The following is a 23,371-nucleotide window of genomic DNA, read 5'->3' as shown; positions in this document are numbered from 1 at the left end:
TAGACGGCAGCCCACCAGGCTCCCCCATCCCTGGGATTCTCCAGGCAAGAACACTGGAGTAGGTTGCCATTTCCTTCTCCAATGCATGAAACTGAAAAGTGACAGTGAAGTCGCTCAGTTGTGTCCGACTCTTAGCAACCCCATGGACTGCAACCTACCAGGCTCCTCCGTCCATGGGATTTTCCAGGCAAGAGTACTGGAGTGGGGTGCCATTGCCTTCTCCGCTGATGGGTGTGAGGTGGTATCTTTTTCTTTTTGGCCATTCCACATGGCATGTGGGATCTTAGTTCCCCAACCAGGGATTGACCCAGGCCCCGGCAGTGACAGCACGGAGTCCTAACCACTGGCCAGCCAGGGAATTTCCCTCAGTGTGGTTTTGATTTGCATTTTCCTATAATCAGTGATGCTGAGCATCTTTTCATGTACTTATTGGATATATGTATACCATTTTTTGAGAAATGTCTATTCAAATTCTTTGACCTTTTTTTTTTTTTAATTTTTATTTTTTTTCTTATTTATTTATTTAATTTTATTTTATTTTTAAACTTTACATAATTGTATTAGTTTTGCCAAATATCAAAATGAATCTGCCACAGGACATGGAAGCAACCTAGATGTCCATCAGCAGATGAATGGATAAGAAAGCTATGGTACATATACACAATGGAGTATTACTCAGCCATTAAAAAGAATTCATTTGAATCAGTTCTAATGAGGTGGATGAAACTGGAGCCTATTATACAGAGTGAAGTAAGCCAGAAGGAAAAGCACCAATACAGTATACTAACGCATATATATGGAATTTTTTTAAAAATTTTGGCTGCTATGGGTCTTCCTAGCAGTGCATGGGTGGGCTTTCTTCAGTTCTGGCACATGGCTCTCTAGCTGTGGCGCATGGGCTTATTTGCTCCGAGACCTGTGGGATCTTAGTTCCCTGAACAGGGATCAAAGCCACGTCCCCTGCATGAAGGAGGATTCTTAACCACTGGACCAGGGAAGTTCCTGCCGATTTTTTTAATACAGCTGGGTTTCTTGTTGCTATTATTGTGGAGTTTTAGGAGCCCTCTATATATTCTGGATATTAATCGCCTATCAGATATATAATTTGCAAATACTGTCTCCCATTCTGTTTCTTTTTTACTCTACTGATATAGATCTTTGATGCACAAAGTTTAAAAATTCTTATAAAGTACAATTTATTTTTTCTTTTGTTGCCTGTGGAAGAAATCATTGCTAAACCCAATGTCACAAAGCTTTTACCTAATGTTTTCATCTAAGAGTTTCATAGTTTTAATTTTATCTTTAGATCTTTGATCTATTTTGACTTGAATTTTGCCTGTGGTGTTAGGTAAGGGTACAACTTCATTCTTTTGCATGTGTATATCCAGATTTCCCAGTACTATTTGTTAAAAAAGAGTTCTTTCCCCATTGAATGGTCTTAGCACCCTTGTCAAAAATTATGACTCTATATGTGAGGGTTTATTCCTGGGCTATTATATTCCTTTAGTCTATATATCTGTCCTCATTGTTACTGTATAGAAATGCAACAGATTTTTGTGGGTGGACTTTGAATTCATTTATTTGCTCTAATAATCTTGTGAAATTTTTAGGTTTTTCTACAAATAAGATCATATCACCTATCAAGAGATAATTTTACTTTTTCCTTTCGAATTTATATGCCTTTTATCTCTTTAACTGATCTTGCCAAAATTTCCAGTACTATATTGAATAGAATTGGTGAAACTAGGCATCCTTGCCTTCTTCTCGATCTTAGGGGGAAAGTTTTCAGTCTTTCACCACTGAGCATGATGTTGGCTGTAGGTTTTTCACACAGGGTTTTTACTATGTTGAAATAGTTGCCTTTTATTCCTAGTTTGTTGAGTGTTTTTATCTTGAGTTTTGTCAAATGCTTTTTCTGCATTAATTGTGGTGTTCCTTTTCCCCCTTTTTTATGTTAATGTCATGTATTATTACATTGATCAATTTTCATTGTTGAGCCATCAAAAGTTAAGAAGGATTGGTGTTAGTTTTCTAAATGTTTATTAGAATTCATGAGGGAGAAGGCAATGGTACCCCACTCCAGTACTCTTGTCTGGAAAATCCCAGGGACTGAGGAGCCTGGTGGGCTGCCGTCTATGGGGTCGCACAGAGTCGGACACTGAAGCGACTTAGCAGCAGCAGAATTCATGAGAGAAACCCATACATCCAGGGCCTTTCTTGTTGGGGGACTTGATTACTGATTTGATCTTCCTGTTAGTCTATGTAGATTTTCTATTTCTTAGTAGGTTTTGTGTTTCTAGGAAGAATCTGCCCATTTCATCTAGATTATCCAACTTGTTGCTGTACAACTGTTCACTGTATTCTCACATAATCCTTTTTATCTATGTACAACTGACAGTAATGTCTCTGCTTCATTTCTGATTTTCATAATTTGAGTCTTCTCTCATTGTTTCTTAGTCCATCTAACTAAAAGTTTGTCAGATTTGTTGACCTTTTCAAATGATCAACTTTTGTTTTCACTGATTTTATCGTTTTTCTATTTCCTTGATCTCTACTGTAATCTGTATTATTTCCTTCCTTCAGCAAGGTTTAGATTTAGTTTATTCTATAATTCCTTACAATGTAAAGTTCAGTTGTTTATTTGAGATCTTATCTCTTAATATGTGTTTATAGCTATAAATATAGTCTTTTTTAAAGTCAAATTACACAGAAACATGAAAAGTTCAACATCCATTTCCCTAATTCCCAGAATTAGTCATTATTAACTATCTAGCTATTTAACAGTCTAACAATATATGGTGCTTTACGTTATGCTATGATCTGTTAGTTTACTTGATTATCTTACTCCCTATAACAACCCTATGCAGTAGATACTATTATTACCCTGACTTCACTGATAGATGAACTGAAGCAGAGAGAAGTGAAGCAGTATGCTGAAGGGAATACGATGGAGGCAAAGCTAGCATGTGAACCCAGGCAGTCTACTGCTGCTTATACTGTTGTTATTTATTTGTAAAAAACAAATATGACCATATTAATTAGTAATACTATTACTCTCTCCTCTGCTTCAAACCCTCTAATTCAATCAGATTAAAGTCCAAAGCCCTTTTCATTGTCTGCTAGGCTTCTTATGAGCTGGCCTGCTTCTCCAACCTGATCTTTACCACCTACTGCCTCAGTCTCTATATCCCATCTATGCTGGTCTTCTCTCTGTTTTTTGAACCTATTACCATCATTCCTGTTTCATGACCTCCTTCACTGATGCTACTGGTTTTGCCCGGAGTGTACTCTCAATGATCTTCATACAGTTCATTCCTTCACATCATTCAAGTCTCATCCAAGAGGTCCCGTTCGGCTGACCTTCCCTAATTTCCTACCTACAGTAGATCCCTCTTCCCTCACAGACTACCCTCTAAGCCATGACCTCATTTTATTTTCTTCACAGCCCTTATCACTGTCTGGAACGATCTTATTTTTTTTAATGTTCTGTTTTATTTATTTATTGGTTGTGCTGGGTCCTCATTGACGTGCATGGGCTTTCTCTAGTTGCAGTGAGTGGGGCTACTCTTAGTTGTGGTGCATGGGCTTTTCCTTTTGATGGCCTCTTGTGTTGCACAGCACAGGCTCTAGGTGCATAAGCTTCAGCAGTTACAGCACGCGGGCTCAGTAGTTTAGGCTCAAGGGCTCAGTTGTTGTGGCGCGTGGGCTTCGTTGCTCCGTGGCATGTGGAATCTTCCTGGACCAGAGATTGAACGTGTGTCCCCTGCAATGGCAGGCGGATTCTTATCTACTGTACCACCAGGGAATCCATGAAATGACCTTATTTCTTTATTGACTCTTTATCACCTGTCTTCTTTCACATGAAACATAAGGCATATGAGGCCAGAGGTTTTGTCTGTCTTGTTCCCCATGGTCTCTCCCAATGCCTTAAGTAGTACTTAGCAAACAGCAGATACTCAAATACTGGACTTTATTTCAGAAAACTTCTTAAGCATGGCTAGTATTATAGACTTGAAACCTACTTTAAATTTCTATAAAAGGAATGAGTATATTTCATCAACTCACCTTGTGTATATCCTATATAAAACACCACATTCTGTAATTACTTTACTTATTTACTTATCTGTCAACTGTTTATGTTCCTTATCCCTCTGGGATAATGTGAGACCCATAGGGAAATAATCTTATCTGTCTTAATCACCCCTGTTTTCCTAACATCTAAAATAGTGTATGGAATATGCTTGGACTAGGGGATTAATAAATACCTGTTGGATGAGTGAGTCAACACTTATACAATTGAATTATTTAAATATCCTAAAGTTCCAGTTCAACAGTTATTTTAATAAGTAGTTTAAGGTAAAATCAGATAGCACCATAAATCTGGAATGTTAATTCACAATGTCCATACCTGATTGTTGGGCTTGGTGGATAAGCATTTTCCAAAGTAAAGAGTTTCTGTGACACAAAGGCTATTACATGCAGGCCCATCAATAACTCCGGTCTTGTATTTGTCACACTAAAAACCAGGAAATAAAAAAGTAGTTAATAGGAAAATGTTCACAAGGAGAACCACATTGAAATATTTGCAAATGAAGCAATCAACAAAGGATTAATCTCCAAAATATACAAACAGCTCATGCAGCTTTATGTCAAAATAAAAACAACCCAAAGAAAAAATGGGCAGATCACAATAGACGTTTCTTCAAAGAAGGCAGAGAGATGGCCGAAAGTACATGAAAAGATGCTCAACATCACTAATTATCAGAGAAATGCAAATCAAAACTGCAAAGAGGTATCACCTCACACCATGGAGAATGGCCATCATCCAAAAGTAACAAACAATAAATACTGGAAAGAGTGTGGAGGAAAGGAAACCCTCCCACACTGTTGGTGGAAATGTAAACTGGTATAATCACAATAGAGAACAGTATGGAGGTTCTTTAAAAAACTGACATAGAGCTACCATATGATCCGGCAATCCCACTCCTGGGCAGATATCAGGAGAAAACCATAATCCAAGAAGATACATACACCCCAGTGTTCACCACAGCACTATTCACAGCAGCCGAGACATGAAAACAACCTAAATGTCTATTGACAAAGGAAAGGATAAAGCAGACGTGGCACACATACAGTGGAGTATTACTCAGCCATAAAAACAATGAAATAATACCATTTGCAGCAACATGGATGGACCTAGAGACTATCATACTAAGTGCATTAAGTCAGAGAAAGACAAATACTATATGGTATCATTTACATGTGGAATCAAAAAGAAATGATACAACTGAACTTATTTACAAAACAGAAACAGTCTTACAGATATCAAAAACAAACTTATGGTTACCAAAGGGGAAATGAGAGGGAAGGATAAATCAGAATGATGAAATGAACATACACACACTACTATATATAAGATAGATAATCAACAAGGAATACTATATAGCACAGTGAACTCTATTCAGTATTCTGTGATACCCTCTAAGAGAAAAGAACTAAAAGAATGAATATATGTATATGTGGAACTGAATCACTCTGCTGTACACTTGAAACTAACACAATATTGTAAACCAACTATATGCCAATAAAATTAAAATTAAAAAAGAAGAAACATATTAAAGATACCATAAAGAAATATTTACATTCTTTAAGAGAAAGTTCTATGATAAAAATAATTCAGGCTTTGGATATGGACAGACTTGGATTTGAATCCAAGCTCTGCTCCTTACTAGTTATATAACTATGAGAGATCTTATTGTGACTAGGGCATGCACAGAACTTTGAAGTCATTTTTTCCCACTTAGCATGGCCTGAGGTAGTATGGTATCTACTGCTTATGAGAAGATGGGCAGTCTATTTTTTAAAATGGCTCTATTTTAAAATGAATTAAAAATAAGTTTAAAACACCAAAATATTTTTAAAATAACAAGGCACTTCTGTCATCTTGTCTGTCTCCTTGATATTGCCCCAAGACAAGGAAAAAAAAAAAAGATGGGAATTCCCTGGTCATCCAGTGGTTAGGACTCTGCTCTCACTGTCAAAGGCCTGGGTTCAATCCCTGGTCAAAGAACTAAGACTCTACAAGCCATGTGTTGCGACCAAAAAAAAAAGAAACCAAATCCTTTGATAAGATAAGGTGCCAATGTAACCCTGCTGCTGCTAAGTCGCTTCAGTTGTGTCCGACTCTGTGCGACCCCATAGATGGCAGCCCACCAGGCTCCACCATCCCTGGGATTCTCCAGGCAAGAACACTGGAGTGGGTTGCCATTTCCTTCTCCAATGCATGAAAGTGAAAAGTGAAAGGGAAGTCGCTCAGTTGTGTCCAACTCTTCTCGACCCCATGGACTGCAGCCCACCAGGCTCCTCTGTCCCTGGGACTTTCCAGGCAAGAGTACTGGAGTGGGGTGCCACTGCCTTCTCCAAATGTAACCCTAAGGCACAATAAATGAGGATGACCTGCCAAATACAGTAAAAATTACAGCAGAGTACAGAAGGATGCTGAGATGAAATACCTGCTGTGACCTCACTTCTCAAAGCTGGGAGAGCACTGACTACGTGGTATACCTGAGGGACAGACCCATCTCTCTGGTTTGCAATGAAAGTTTAGGGGGCACAAGCTGTGAGAACTTCCCAGGACTCTATTTGGCATCATGAAGTAGCAGGGCAAGGCAGTGTGTGTGTGTGCTCAGTCATGTCCTACTCTTTGCAACCCTGCAGCCTGCCTGGAAAATCCCATGGACGGAGGAGCCTGGAAGGCTGCAGTCCATGGGGTCGCTGAGGGTCGGACACGACTGAGCGACTTCCCTTTCACTTTCACTTTCATGCATTGGAGAAGGAAATGGCAACCCACTCCAGTGTTCTTGCCTTGAGAATCCCAGGGATGGGGGAGCCTGATGGGCTACCGTCTATGGGGTCACACAGAGTTGGACATGACTGAAGTGACTTAGCAGCAGCAGCAGCAGCCTTCCAGGCTCCTCTGCCCATGGAATTTCCCAGGCAAGAATACTGGAGTGGGTTGCCATTTCCTTCTCCAGGGGATCTTCCTGACCCAGGGATCAAACCCACGTCTCCTGCATTGGCAGGCAAATTCTTTACCACTGAGCCACCAGGGCAAGGCAGCACTGATTAATAAAATCCTTAAAAATCTTATCTATGTTGGAGGCAGTCTGTAAATAAAATAAGGGTTGGGAGAGACTATATTATGAGCAACTCTGTAGTTGCTGAGGAGAGAGATAGGCTAAAGCAATCTGTGTATCTCTGTCTCTCTGTCTCATCTTTTCTTTTTCTCTTCACGCGCACACATACACACAAATTCTGGGCCACAGGAGTTTCACCACTCACTCATTTCACTGCCCCAGTTGCTTCCTGCAAATAGCGGGTTGAAGAACTCCTTTCATTCAGTTAATGAGTAATACTCAAAACAAGCTGGAGATCTATACAGCAAATCTATGAGGAAAAGGAAGAAAGGAATAGGAAGAGGACATCTCAAACAAAAATTTTTTTCCAGAAGAATATTGCCGTGAAGCACAGCAAACATACTGCTATCAATTCAAAAGACTTAATGAAATAGTTTAAGACTTCAAAGCAGGAGACATAATGATGAGACAAAAGAACTGAATTTAAATGAAGCAAACAGGACTCAGAAAGGAAGAAAAGGAAAAAAAAATCACAGAAGTTAAAGACATAGTGTGAATGGGTAAAAGCGTAGGAAGACAAAAACAACAACACAGGAAGACTTATGAGGGCTAGGTTGAGAAAAGTGAGCAAAATAAGATAGAAATTTAAAAAGAACTAAAAAGAATTTGAGATAAAATTATAGATATAGAAGACAAAGGATATCCAGCATATCCATATATGGAAGAACAGAATACATGGAAAAGAAAAAAATAATCAAGGTAGAATTCAACAGAACTTCATATACGTGAAAGAAGTCTTTAATGTACAGATTGAAAGGACTCACAGTGTCCCAAGGAAATGGACACAGAATGATCCCTGTGACATATCCCATTGAATTTTACTGGACTTGAAAAATAATCCTTTGAGCAAGCAGGCAAAAGATCAAGACATTTTTAAGGGAAAATAAATCAGATTGGACTCGGATTTCTCAACAGCCATCTTCAAAGGTAGTGCAATGCCAGCAAAGTTTGAGAAAGAAGTGTGACCTGCTTGTGTCCTAATTTTCTCTTCTGTAAAAGGAGATGTAAATACTGCTTGACTTATAGCACTATTATGAGCTATAATCATTTAATGAGGATGGATCACCTATGATTTTAATAAGTGCTCAATAATAACTCTTCTTATTTTCCATAGCCAAACTTTCTTTCAAGTAAAAGGCATCAAATGTTTTTGAATATGTTAAGGATCAGAAGATATAATTCCCATTAGCATCTCTTGAAGAACTATTAGAGAATGAATTTGAGGCAACCAAGAGATGAACACAGAAACTGCGCATGGAAGCCAGTTGAAATGTAGGACTGGGATGAAAACAACCCTGAAAATCTATTTCATAATAACTGTTAAAACAGTATTGCGTAGTTACTAGATGCTTACCATGTATCAGGCACTGTTCCAGTGCCACATTTTTATTATGACAACAGCCCTGTGAGGTAGAACCTATTGCTATACTCAAGCTACAAAATCATAAAAGCCAAGATTTCAACCTAAGCAGTCTGGTTCCAGAGCTCATTCTCTTAATCACTACTCTATATTGTTCAGAATGTTAATATTATAAACTATACCAGTAAAAGTAATAGAATTAACAAAACCAAGAAGGGGAGATGTAAGAAGATGAGAGGTTGCAAAAGGATGTTGATTTCCTTATCTTTAATATCCTAGGTCAAAAGACATTATTTATTTCTTATAAATCAAATAATAGAGACAGAGTATATTCAAAAGTATAGAGATGATAATTTGAAGAACTAATAATAATAATGTATTCATTAAAATGAAGTAGAGTAAAGGAGATGGGATGGATAGAGGTATAATAATTTTGTCACTGCTTGTAGTGGGGAATAAATAGATGTGGCCTAAAGCAATAGAGAATAAAATATATTTTTAAAAGTTATAGTATAAGGCTAACCAATAGAAGAGCTAAAATCAGAATACAAACCTTCCTAAATTATCAAAAGGAACAAAAGCATAAAACAAATATATACCCTCTGGAGAAAGATACAAACCAATCCTTAAAAACAAAAAGTAGGTCATAAAATGTGTTACAGAACTAAGACATACCTATAAAGGTCAATGGGATAAGCTTACCTATTGCAAGAAAAGTATCTTTAGAAAACAGACAATATCAAAAAAGTTGAAAAATAAAAGACGATACAGGTATACCAGCCAAACACAAAGAAAAAAGTTAAGCTACAATCTTATACCAGATGAGGTTGAATCCCCCTCTTTACGTGAGGGAGCGTTAAATAAAGCAAAAAAGAAAATGTTAGAAACTTTAGAATGTTAAAACATATAATCCACGATGATATTACAATACTAATACTTTAACTGGAGTGTAAATACTTTAATTGGAGTATACAACTGATTTACTATGTTGTTAGTCTCTGCTGTGCAGTGAAGTGAATCAGCTATACGTATACATATATCCTCTCCCTCACAGTCCTCCCCCTTCCTGAATTTCTATAAAGTAAACCAAGTAACGTTAAAATTAATTACATGAAATCTATAAGAAATAGAAAAAGAAATAAAGAGAAAAGCATTAGAAGTCCCTATTTCACTTTTCTTATCTGTCCATGACAGATGGAAAAAGTTTACAAAAAAAGACACAGAAGAACTCAATAATCTAGGTACATCTAATTGCCCTGAGAACAGACTTTTTCAAATGCCCATGGAACATCTACGAATTAGATCAAAAGCTCTACACATTCCACTAAATAGACACAGCAGAAAGCAGTATTCTCCCGTCACAATATGATAAGAAATTTGAAATTAACAAAAAAATCTACCTGGAAAATTTGAAATATTCTTTTAATTCTTGAGTCAAAGAGAAAGCCTAAATTGAAATTTTAAGCATCTGGGAAATAATAATAATGCATTTTTAAAAATATAAGAAACTATAGCTAAAACCAATGATAAAATTGAAAAAATGATTCAGAGAAGAATGCAGTCTTCAGTTCAATCAGTTCAGTCACTCAGTCATGTCTGACTCTTTGCAATCTCATGGACTGCACCCGCCAGGCCTCCCTGTCCATTATCAACTCCCAGTGTTTACAAAAACTCATGTCCATTGAGTCGGTGATGCCGTCCAACGATCTCATCCTCTGTCGTCCCCTTCTCCTCCTGCCTTCAATCTTTCCAAGTATCAGGGCATTTTCAAATGAGTCAGTTCTTCACATCAGGTGGCCAAAGTATTGGAGTTTCAGCTTCAACATCAGTCCTCCCAATGAATATTCAGGACTGATTTCCTTTAGGGTGGACTGGTTGGATCTCCTTGCAGTCCAAGGGACTCTCAAGAGTCTTCTCCAACACCACAATTCAAAAGCATCAATTCTTCGGCACTCAGCTTTCTTTATAGTCCAACTCTCACATCCATACATGAACATTGGAAAAACCATAGCCATGACTAGATGGACCTTTGTTGGCAAAGTAATGTCTTTGCTTTTTAATATGCTGTCTAGGTTGGTCATAGATTTTCTTCCAAGGAGCAAGTGTCTTTTAATTTCATGGCTGCAGTCATCAACTGCAGTGATTTTGGAGCCCCCAAAAATAAAGTCTGCCACTGTTTCCATTGTTTCCCCATCTATTTGCCATGAAGTGATGGGACCAGATGCCATGATCTTAGTTTTCTGAATGTTGAGAAACTTTTCATTCTCCTCTTTCACTTTCATCAAGAGACTCTTTAGTTCTTTGCTTTCTGCCTTAAGTGTGGTCATTCACATATCTGAGGTTATTGATATTTTTCCTGGCAATCTTGATTCCAGCTTGTGCTTCTTCCAGCCCGGCATTTATCATGATGTACCCTGTATATAACTTAAATAAGCAGGGTGACAATATACAGCCTTGACATACTCCTTTCCCGATTTGGAACCAGTCTGCTGTTCCATGTCCAGTTCTAACTGTTGCTTCTTGACCTGCACACAGATTTCTCAGGAGGCAGGTCAGGTAGTCTGGTATTGAAGAATTTTCCACAGTTTGTTGTGATCCACACAGTCAAAGGCTTTGGCATAGTCAATAAAGCAGAAGTAGATGTTTTTCTGGAACTCTCTTGCTTTTTCAATGATCCAACAGATGTTGGCAATTTGATCTCTGGTTCCTCTGCCTTTTCTAAATCCAGCTTGAACCTCTGGAAGTTCATGGTTCACATACTGTTGGAGCCTGACGTGGAGAATTTGAGCATTACTTTGCTAGCGTGTGAGATGAGTGCAATTGTGTGGTAGTTTGAGCACTCTTTGGCATTGCCTTTCTTAGGGATTGGAATGAAAACTGACCTTTTCCAGTCCTGTGGCCACTGCTGAGTTTTCCAAATGTGCTGGCATATTGAGTGCAGCCCATTAACAGCATCATCTTTTAGGATTTGAAATAGCTCAACTGGAATTCCATCACCTCCACTAGCTTTGTTTGTAGTGATATTCCACCATCATGGATACAATCACACCACTGTGATTATCTGGGTCGTGAAGATCTTTTTTGCACAGTTCCTCTGTGTATTCTTGTCACCTCTTCTTAATATCTTCTGCTTCTGTTAGGTCCATTATCATTTCTGTCCTTTATTGTGCCCATCTTTGCAAGAGTTCCCTTGGTATCTAATTTTCTTGAAGAGAGCTCTAGTCTTATTTCTATTGTTGTCCTTTATGTCTTTGCACTGATCACTGAGGAAGGCTTTCTTATCTCTCCTTGCAATACTTTGGAACTCTGTATTCAAATGGGCATATATTTCCTTTTCTCCTTTGCCTTCTGCTTCTCTTTTTTTCATAGTATTTGTAAGGCCTCCTCAGACAACCATTTTGCCTTTTTGCTTTTCTTTCTCTCGGGAATGGTCTTGATCACTGCCTCCTGTACAATGTCATGAACCTCTGTCCATAGTTCTTCAGGCACTCTGTCTATCAAATCTAATCCCTTGAATCTATTTGTCACTTGTATCATATAATCATAAGTGATTTGATTTAGGTCAAATGGTCTAGTGGTTTTCCCTACTTTCTTCAATTTATGTCTGAATTTGGCAATAAGGAGTTCATGGTCTGAGTTACAGTCAGTTCCCGGTCTTGTTTTTGCAGACTGTATAGAGCTTCTCCATCTTCAGCTGCAAAGAATATAATCAATCTGATTTTGGTACTGAACATCTTGTGATATCCATGTGTAGAGTCTTCTCTTGTGTTGTTGGAAGAGAGTGTTTGCTATGACCAGTGCATTCTCTTGGCAAAACTCTGTTGCAGCTGCTGCTGCTAAGTCACTTTAGTTGTGTCCGACTCTGTGGGACTCCATAGACAGCAGCCCACCAGGCTCCCCCGTCCCTGGGACTTTCCAGGCAAGAGTACTGGAGTGGGGTGCCATCGCCTTCTCCGTGGCAAAGCTCTATGCAGTCTTAATTACATTAATAAACAACACAGAACAAATGAATTAAAAAATCTAAAGAATGCAGAAAGAATGCATTAACCAATATAAAATAAAGAAAAGACTATGGCTGAAAGTGAAGTCGCTCAGTCGTGTCCGACTCTTTGCGACCCCATGGACTGTAGCCTATTAGGCTCCTCTGTCCATGGGATTTTCCAGGCAAGAGTGCTGGAGTGGATTGCCATTTCCTTCTCCAGGGGATCTTCCCAACCCAGGAATCAAACCAGAGTCTCCCACATTGGAGGCAGATGCTTTACCGTCTGAGTCACCAGGGAAGTATGTTCCTGTAACTGAGAGAATTCCTCTGATCTTTATCTCCTAATGCCTACTTTAGACCTTCTTGCTCTTTCCTGGTTTCTGCAATTACCTTTTGTTTGCTCATTCCCAGAATTTCTCCTGTCTGTCTGGTTCTCTTAGTCTCAGTCTTGCCCACTTCTAGCTCTTGGGATAAGGCAACCTATTAGAGGTTTGCAGTGACTGGGTTTCCTGTTGTATGGGATTGTGGCTGAGGATAATTTCTTGAACCTTTCATTCTGGAGACATAATTTTTTTTTTTACCATGCTGCTCAGCATGTATGGTCTAGTTCCCAACCAGGGACTGGACCCGTGCCCCCCGCATTGGAAGCATGAGAACTCTTAACCACTGGACCCCCAGGGAAGTCCCTGGGGGCATAAATTTTTCATGATCCCAAAGAAACAGCCAAAGCATAGTGGGTTTTGGTAATTACTCAATACTTGGAAAGGCTAGCACAGGCTCAGCAGACCTATTTGCTCTGAGAATAAGGATAGCCCTAATAGAGATGAGAGTCCTGCTCACATGTAGAGTTGAATACAAACACCTAGAATCTGTTGCTCTTCAGCTATCACTAGCAGAAGCTCTTGGGTGAGCCCTTCACCATGCCTCCTTTCTCCTTTAGACCAGGTTGTAACCAAGAATATTAGGTTTCATCTTCATAGGAGAAGCAGTCTGTGGGGAACTCCATGGGGAGATGCTCAATACTTTCTCATCCAGGTCAACCTCTGGTGATTTTGAGGAAATGCAGAACCATCTGTTTGGTATCAGATGGCCAGGAATTTCATTGGCATGTTTTTTTCACTGAGGGAAAGGTGGTGGGAGTTCTTGGGTATGACTCAGGAGTGAAACCTTCTGCAGGTATCAGATCAGATCAGTCGCTCAGTCGTGTCCGACTCTTTTCGACCCCATGAATCGCAGCACACCAGGCCTCCCTGTCCATCACCAACTCCCGGAGTTCACTCAGACCCACGTCCATCGAGTCAGTGATGCCATCCAGCCATCTCATCCTCTGTCGTCCCCTTCTCCTCCTGCCCCCAATCCCTCCCAGAATCAGAGTCTTTTCCAATGAGTCAACTCTTCGCATGAGGCGGCCAAAAGTACTGGAGTTTCAGCCTCAGCATCATTCCTTCCAAAGAAATCCCAGGGCTGATCTCCTTAGAATGGACTGGTTGGATCTCCTTGCAGTCCAAGGGACTCTCAAGAGTCTTCTCCAACACCACAGTTCAAAGCATCAATTCTTCAGTGCTCAGCCTTCTTCACAGTCCAACTCTCACATCCATACATGACCACAGGAAAAATCATAGCCTTGACTAGACGAACCTTTGTTGGCAAAGTAATGTCTCTGCTTTTTAGTATGCTATCTAGGTTGGTCATAACTTTCCTTCCAAGGCGTAAGCGTCTTTTAATTTCATGGCTGCAGTCACCATCTGTAGTGATTTTGCAGGTATAGTTTAAGGTTTCTAAGGATTTTAGATCACAGAGACTATAAAGCTTATCTCTAAATGCCCAACTACTGAAGCCCTTGCACTCTAGAGCCCGTGCTCCACAAGAGAAAGTTAATTACTCAGTTGTGTCCAACTCTTTGCAACCCCACGGACTATAGCCCACCAGGCTCCCCTGTCCATGAGATTCTCCAGGCAAGAATACTGGAGTGGGCTGCCATTCTCTTCTCCAGGGGATCTTCTGAACCCAGGGATTGAACCCAGGTCTCCCACACTGCGGGCAGATTCTTTACTGTCTGAGCCGCAACTGGGCCTGCCATAACAAGATAAGCCAATCGCAATTAGAAGCCTGCACACTGCAACAAAGACACAGCACAACCAAAAACAAATGAATAAATAAAATTCTAGAGATCTCTAAAAAAATAGGGCTTCCCTGATGGCTCAGTGGTAAAGAATCCACCTGCCAATGCAGGAGACATGGGTTCCATCCCTGGTCCAGGAAGATCCCACATGCTGTAGAACAACTAAGCCCACGCAGCACAGCAGTTGAGGCTGTGCTCTAGGCCCCGGGAGTTGGAACTACTGAGCCCGAGGGCCCTAGAGCCCGTGCTCCGCAACAAGAGAAGCCACTGCATCGAGCAGCCCCCCGCCACAACTAGAGAAAAGCCCACGCAGCAGCGAAGACCCAGCGCAGCCATACATAGTTAAATAAAATTATTTTTAAAATCTATACAAATGAAGCAACTATGGCAAAGGTCTGCTATCTAGGTAGGAAGTACACAGGTGTTTGTTGTATTGTTTTCTATAGGTCAACATTGTTCTAAGAACTTTTCATGTTATATTTCTCTTCGATCCTCACAACCACCCTATGAAAGAGGTATTATCATTATTTCCATTTTACTGGTAAAGAAACTGAAGCAAGAGAGGTCACAAGAAGGTTAAGAAACTTGCAGAAACAAATCTGATGAAGAAAAAGAAGGCATAAAAAAATACCAGGCATGAAAGAGGGGATATCACCACATATTCTGCAGACATTAAAAACAGAGACTATTACAGATTTTATACCAAAAAATTGATGATTTTGTTTGAATATATACATTTTTAGAAAATTACAAAAGGAAAAAAAGAAACTTGCAGAGCAGATTAGTGGTGGGGCTGGTCCAAACCCAGACAGTCTGCCTCCAGAGCCTGTGCTTTTAACCACCCACGTAAAAGAACCAGGATTACTTCTCTTGGAGGGCAACATTTAGAGCATGTTTAATAGTGATGGGGTCGCATGCCCATCCCCAGTGCTCCTGCTAAGTGCTCATTCCTTTTACACAGCAACTCAAAGCGAGGACACAGCTTTCATATTTGTTTCCTTGGAACTTTGCATATAATCAAATGCATATAAAAAGTTCTTACTGGATAGATGAATAGATTAAGAGTATTCTGGTTTTTTTTATCTAGAAATAGGGCACTCTGTTATGAACAACTCCTCGAGTAGGACAAGGATAGCTACCTGCTTTAACTAATCTTTGGCTCCTGCATTCTGAGGCACACTTTATCTGCAACTCTACCCCAGGTCAAGATTTAAAGTGGTTCTTTCTACCACACCTGTCTTCCATTGAACAATCCCAAGGCTGTATTATTTCCTTCCTGAGCTTATATTCTTGTTCTTTCTCTCCCTGCATTCCCAAATCTAACTTCATTTATGTTCACATTATCTTCCCTAATACAATGTGAACACAGATGTGGTCCTTGCCATCTCTGAACTTCCCTTTCCCTCTAGCACATAGCACAGAGTTTGGAATTGCTTAAGTGTCTAATAAATGCTTATTAAATAACCAGCATAAAAACATAGAGCTTTTGATTTTAAAACCTCATTGAGGATAAAATGAATGCTTTCCCATAATGTTTAAAACACTAAAGAAAAAAAAAAAAGGAACAAACCAGTATCTTATTAGTAAACTGTGAAACAGTGAAGACATTCAGCGGGCATTCAGCTACAAGAATCAGATTCTTGTTTTAAGCAAAGGCGCCAAGCCAAGCCTGCATCAAAGAGGTAGTCACAAAGAACAGGCTCTTCAACTTGTGGCTTCCATCACAAACTAAAAGCAAATTTCCCACATGCTTTTATGAAAAGGATGGTCGGCCACATATTGTTTTGTTTTTCGTTTTGTCTTGTTTTCAGGCTCAGCCATACACACAAACTATAATCACTGTCAGTAATCTGATCTTCTAACTAAAAAGACACAGAGACTACAGAGAATGTTCAACTTTACAATACTGAGCAGAAAACATCAAAGGCTTTATTTAACTATGAGGATTTTACTATTCACCCCTTTTGCTTGCACATACCTCATGGTACCAGAAGATGGCACTCTTCAGCTAAATTTGATGAAACCCATTTGTGCTGACAATAACTTCATGAACTATGGAAACTGTACCACCAGAGGTGGTAACAATGAACAGATGTATAGCACTAGGTTTCAGATGATTTTCTAAGATCCACATTCTAAAAATGTATTTCACACAATTATCAATTTCTCCTTACTTAGGAAGAAGCACAATAGTTGGGTTCTTAATTCCTGAAAATTCTCTTGAGTCTCTAGTCAGCACCCTTGCCCATTCCTTACATCAGCTATTTTAAAGCAACTTCAGCATTCTCTGCATTCTCACCGTATCATCAACCTCTCATTCTTTCTCTCTCCTGACTTCTTTCTCTCAGACATTAACAGTGTTCATCACTCTCAGTTTCTTTCTCTCTCGTTTCACACACACACACACGAACCCTCTCCACTCCTGCCTTCCCTTATGTTATAATGTATTTTACATGCAGCACACAGTGTGCTGTGTGGGCCTGTTTATGGTCCAGGCGCCTCCAATACCCCAGTCAGGAACGCACAGGCTCTTGACTAGCGTTCTAATGAGGGAGCAAGGAAGCCCATGTTCCAGAGGCTGTAAGGGCTTCTGTTATCTGTATGATAAAGATCGATCCATCTCTGAGATATCGTTAATTAGCAGATTAGGGTTTTACAGGTGAAACTTGGGGCATGTGAAGTTAGAAATGAGCTATCACTGGTGAAATTGAGAGATGTGCATTGGCTAAAATATAAGATATTCCTACTCTTTCACAGAGAGGGAATGTTATAAGAACCAGTAGAAGTCATACCTTTGTCTAGATAGGTACCTAGAGCTAAGTTCTCAACCTTTAGGGAGCTTCAGCTCACCTGGAGATCTTGTTAGAACAGGCAGCTGGACTGCACTCTTAGAGTTTCTGAATCATTAGGTTTTAGGTGGGGCTGCAGTTTTACATTTGTAGCAAGTCTCCAGGTGATACTAATGCTGCTGCTTATCAAAGAGACAACATTTTGAGAATCAGGTTCAGAATTTCTAGTTGCTCGAGGCTAATTATAAGGGTAACAGGAGCCTGCCTCTGAAATCTTTCATGAAAGTTCACTGAGCAACTAAAAGGCCAGAGTTAGAACTTAAATGGGTTTGTTGTTATTACTGTTTAGTCTGTAAGTTGTGTCCAACTCTTTGGCAACCCCATGGACTGCAGCCCACTAGGCTCTGCTGTCTATGGGATTCTCCAGGCAAGAATACTGGAGTGGGTTGCCCTTTCCTCCTCTTGGGTATCTTCCTAGGCCAGGGATTGAACCTGTGTCTCCAGCTTGGCAGGAGGATTACTTTATCACTGAGCCACCTGGTACAGACTGATTATATGAAATGTTTTATGACTGCACATAAATAAATATGTGCTGAATAAATGCCTATGTATATAGTAGAAATCATTTTCATTATAACATAGTAAAGAGGTTGTGTGGCAGTAGTTCATACTCACCTACATCAAAATTTTCTGTGGCTGCCATTATCTTTCAAAATAGAATCTAAGGAAGCGTGCATGCCCAACCTGGGTTAGTTGAGTTTAAATCAATTTCCCTGCCAAAAGGTGGAGGCAGCCCAAGAATCCAAGAGTGGGTGGATGGATGAATGGATAAACAAAATGTGTTATATACATACAATGGAATATTATTCAGCCTTAAAAAGGAAGGAGATTCTGACATATTCTACAACATGGATGAACCTTCAAGATATTATGCTAAGTGAAATAAGCCAGTCACAAAAAGACAAACACAGCTGATCCTTGAGCAACACGGGGGTTAAGGGCAGTGATCCCCTCCCCAGTACAAAATCTGGGTATAACTTTACAGTCAGCTGTCTGTGTCCATAGTCCTTAATCCACAGATTCAACCAACTGCAAGTCATATAATACTGTAGTCTGTATTTAGTGAAAAGAGTCCACCATAAGTCAACCCATGCAGTTCAAATCCATGTGGTTCAAGTGTAACTATACTGTGTTATTCCACTTACGTGAGATCTTTTGTAGTCAAACTCACAGAAACAGAAGGCAGAAAAGGTGGTTGCTAGGGGCTTTGAAAGTGAAAGTAGCTCAGCTGCGTCAGACTCTTTGTGACCCCATGGTCTGTAGCCCACCAGGCTCCTCTGTTCATGGAATTCTCCAGGCAAGAACACTGGGCATGGGTTGCCATTCCCTTCTCCAGGGGATCTTCCCAACCCAGAGATCAAACCCAGGTCTCTCTCGTTGTACGCGGATTCTTTACTGTCTGAGCCAGCAGGGAAGCCCAAGAATATTGGAGTGGGTGAAGTGAAGTGAAGTCGCTCAGTCGTGTCCAACTCTTTGCATCCCTGTGGACTGTAGCCTAACAGGCTCCTCAATCCCCGGAATTCTCCAGGCAGGAATACTGGAGTGGATTGTCATTTCCTTCTCCAGGGGATCTTCCCAACCCAGGGAGCGAACCTGGGTCTCCCGTGTTACAGGTAGATGCTTTATTGTCTGAGCCACCAGGGAAGCCCATTGGAGTGGGTAGCCTATCCCTTTTCCAGGGGAACTTCCCAACCCAGGGATCGAACCATGGTCTTCTGCACTGCAGGTAGATTCTTTACTAGCTGAGTTACCAGGGCCTTGGGAGGAGGGAAAAATGGAAAGCTGGCGTTTAAGGGGTATAGAGTTTCAGTTTTGCAAGATGAAAAAGTTACGGAGACTGGATGCAAAACAATGTGAATAAACCTAACACTACTGAACTGTACATTTAAAACAGTGAACATGGACTATGGAAAACAGTATGGTAGTTCCTCAAGAAATTAAAAATAGAACTACCAGGTGATCCAGCAATATCAAATCTGGGTATATATCCGAAGGAAACAAAATCATTATTCAAAGAGACAGCTATACTTCCACATTCACTGCAGTCTTATTCACAATAGCCAAGGTTATAGAAACGACTTAAGTGTCCATGGACAGAGGGATGGATTAAGAAAATGTGGTAAATAGATACAATGAAATATTATTCAGCCCGTCGTTTGCAATAACATGAATGAACCTGCAGGATATTATGCTACATGAAATAAGCCACAGAGAGAAACACAAATACTAGATGGTATCACTTTTAAGTGAAATATGAAAAAAAAGAAAATAAAAGATCATAGAAACAAGAGAGTGGGGAAGTGGTTGCCAAAGGCTGAGAGGGTGGGGAAATAAGAAGAGGATAGTAAAGAGTACAGACTTTCAGTTATAAAATGAAGACAGTCTAAGGTTCTAACATAACATGGTGACTATAGGTATAGCTGTAACACTCTATTGTATAATTTAAATCTGCTAAGAGAGTAGAACTTAATTGTTCTCACATACACCAAAAGAGTAAATATGTTAGGCAATGAATGTGATAATTAACTTGAGGGGGGGATCTTTTCATAGTATATATGTATGTCAAATCACCACATACTTGATTTTATTTTACCACATACTTTTCAACTATCTTACAATTTTATTTGTCAATTATACCTCAATAAAGTGAGGACAAAAAGTAGTAACAAACTAAAAAGCAAACATGGTTAAGACAGTAAATATTATGTGGATTTTATCATAATTAAAAAAAAATTCAAACCAAACCCAAACCAACAAATTCCCAGCACAGTTTCTAGAAACAGTAGTTTAAACTTGGTATCGACACTTCTTTCCTCCCATTCAAATTTAATCCAACGTATTTTGGCTTTGAAGCCCTTGGATCCTATTAGACTTTGAAAATCCTTATAACACGTTTGACTATGAACTCTGAATTATAACCTTCAGTCCTTTCTCATCATCATAAGTATTATTGTTTTTCCATGGTTTTGTTCTACTTTCTTTGGCTTCTCTGTATGTCATCATGGTAACATTTATTCCCATGGCTCTAATAAATCTCTGTCCTTACACAGGTCTTTCTCCTGAATTATATATCTAAGTGCTTTTTGGACATCTCCTATCTCCATTTGTATAACTTATATGTACTTTATATTCAACCTTCACAAAACCGAACTCACCATCTCGTGCCTTCCTCTCCGAGGGTCATTCTCCTTCATTCCCTGCCTCACTGAAAGGCACCATCATCCACTCAGGCATCCAAGAGAGGGAACAGTGAGCTGTCCTAACTGCCTCCTTCCTCCTAATCCTCCCGTGTTCAGCTGGTCACCATGTGCTGGCGGTCAAATTATCTCCTTGATACACTTTGAAGCTATTTCTTCCTCTCCACTCCCACTGCCAAGGCTGCGGGTTAAACTCTCACTGCTCTGGGCCTGGACAACAACAACATAAAACTGGTCTCCCTGTGTGTGACAGTCTCCTACCCGATCCACTCTCTGCCTCAGACAGTGACATTCCTCTGACACATAAATCTAATCACTCACTTCCCTGTTTAAAACCTGCTATTGAGTCTCTGCTACCCTTAACACAACATGCATAGTTCTGAATTTGACTCTCCTAACTTGACCTCTATAAACTGCTCCCCATGCGCTCTGCTCTAGCCAGGCTGTTTCTGGAATGCAGCATTCATTCATATCTTTGTAGCTTTGCACAAGCCTTTTTCTGCCTGCACTGCTCAATCTTCAAAATTCAGTCCAGATATAACCTCTTCCAGAAAGTCTTCTGGAACCTTCTCAGGATTACTCAATGAAAAAATATATTGCATGGGACATATACTAAAAAATTATTAGCTATTCTCTGGTAATATTTGGGACATACACTAAAAACACATTATTTTGAAGTCAAATTTAACTGGGTATACTGTTTTTATTTCTGTTTTGTTTCATAAATCTAGCAACCCTTCTTCCAGTCTCAATTACATTGTTGTTGTGTTGTTTAACTGCTAAATTGTGTCTGACTGTTTTGTGACCCCATGAACTGTAGCCTGCCAGACTCCTCTGTCCATGGGATTTCCCAGGCAAGAATACTGGAGTGGGTTGCAATTTCCTTCTCCAGGGGATCTTCCTGACCCAGGGATCACACCCACGTTTCTTGTGTCCCCTGCTTGGCAGGCAGATTTTTTACCACTGAACCACATGGGAAGCTCTTCTGGGGCTTATGTCTGTTAAGATTTGAAATAAATTTGTTTAGTAAATATTTTCCTGTAAGTTTGCAAATAAGAGACTGGGAACCTAACTCAAGTTGGCATAAAGGAAAGCCATACTTTTAAAAGGAAAAAATTAAGCTTGTACTTTAAAAGCAGTATGTTTCAAATGAATTGGTTCTAAAAAATATAGGATAACAGCACAAACTGAACCTCTAGAACCAAACAATAATTGATTCTGAGTAAATGAAAGCTAAATGAAACCATTAGTTATGTACTGCTATCTTACTGAAAACATGGTTCTAAGTATCTTGAATTTAGTATATGTTAAGCAATACATGAACCGTGAAGTTCCAGATGTTCAAGCTGGTTTTAGAAAAGGCAGAGGAACCAGAGATCAAATTGCCAACATCCGCTGGATCATCGAAAAAGCAAGAGAGTTCCAGAAAAACATCTATTTCTGCTTTATTGACTATGCCAAAGCCTTTGACTATGTGGATCACAATAAACTATGGAAAATTCTGAAAGAGATGGGAACACCAGACAACCTGACCTGCCTCTTGAGAAACCTGTATGCAGGTCAGGAAGCAACAGTTAGAACTGGACATGGAACAGCAGACTGGTTCCAAATAGGAAAGGAATACGTCAAGGCTGTATATTGTCACCCTGCTTATTTAACTTCTATGCAGAGTACATCATGAGAAACGCTGGGCTGGAGGAAGTACAAGCTGGAATCAAGATTGCCGGGAGAAATATCAATAACCTCAGATATGCAGATGACACCACCCTTATGGCAGAAAGTGAAGAAGAACTAAAGAGCCTCTTGATGAAAGTGAAAGTGGAGAGTGAAAAAGTTGGCTTAAAGCCCAACATTCAGAAAATGAAGATCATGGCATCCGGTCCCATCACTTCATGGGAAAGAGATGGGGAAACAGTGGAAACAGTGGCTGACTTTATTTTTCTGGGCTCCAAAATCATTGCAGATGGTGACTGCAGCCATGAAATTAAAAGATGCTTACTCCTTGGAAGGAAAATTATGACCAACCTAGAAAGCATATTAAAAAGCAGAGACATTACTTTGCTGAGAAAGTTCTGTCTAGTCAAGGCTATGGTTTTTCCAATGGTCATGTATGGATGTGAGAGTTGGACTATAAACAAAGCTGAGGGCCTAAGAATTGATGCTTTTGAACTGAGGGTTGGAAAAGACTCTTGAGAGTCCCTTGGACTACAAGGAGATCCAACCAGTCCATCCTAAAGGAGATCAGTCCTGGATGTTCATTGGAAGGACTGATGTTGAGGGTGAAACTCCAATACTTTAGACACCTGATGTGAGGAGCTGACTCATTTGAAAAGACCCTGATGCTGGGGAAGATTGAGGGCAGGAGGAGAAGGGGACGACAGAGGATGAGATGGTTGGATGGCATCACCAACTCAATGGACATGGATTTGGGTGGACTCTGGGAGTTGGTGATGGACAGGGAGGCCTGGCGTGCTGCGGTTCATGGGGTCGCAAAGAGCTGGACACGACTAAGCGACTGAACTGAACTGAACTGAAGCTAGTGGTTTTAAGCAACAAACTATTATCTTTAGAAATTAAATCTTAAGAGACTATAATGAAATCTACGGGCCCTTTCATCTTTTAATGCTTACATTTTAAAGCATTTGCTCATATAATAGTCACAAAG

The 23,371-nt window shown here is 39.9% G+C and overlaps 1 protein-coding gene across 1 annotated transcript in view; it reads right to left on the bottom strand.

Moving 5' to 3' along the window:
* DIPK1A (divergent protein kinase domain 1A) overlaps positions 1–23,371 on the bottom strand; it is a 129,993-nt gene that overhangs the window by 4,373 nt on the left and 102,249 nt on the right. The window contains exon 3 of the mRNA NM_001083500.1: positions 4,409–4,516. Coding sequence (NP_001076969.1) covers positions 4,409–4,516 — 108 coding nt within the window. The remainder of the gene's footprint in view (positions 1–4,408; positions 4,517–23,371) is intronic.

The sequence above is a fragment of the Bos taurus genome, chromosome 3 (genome assembly GCF_002263795.3).
Source record: "Bos taurus isolate L1 Dominette 01449 registration number 42190680 breed Hereford chromosome 3, ARS-UCD2.0, whole genome shotgun sequence".
Lineage (NCBI taxonomy): Eukaryota > Metazoa > Chordata > Mammalia > Artiodactyla > Bovidae > Bos > Bos taurus.
This window is presented reverse-complemented; position numbering and strand designations above follow the sequence as displayed.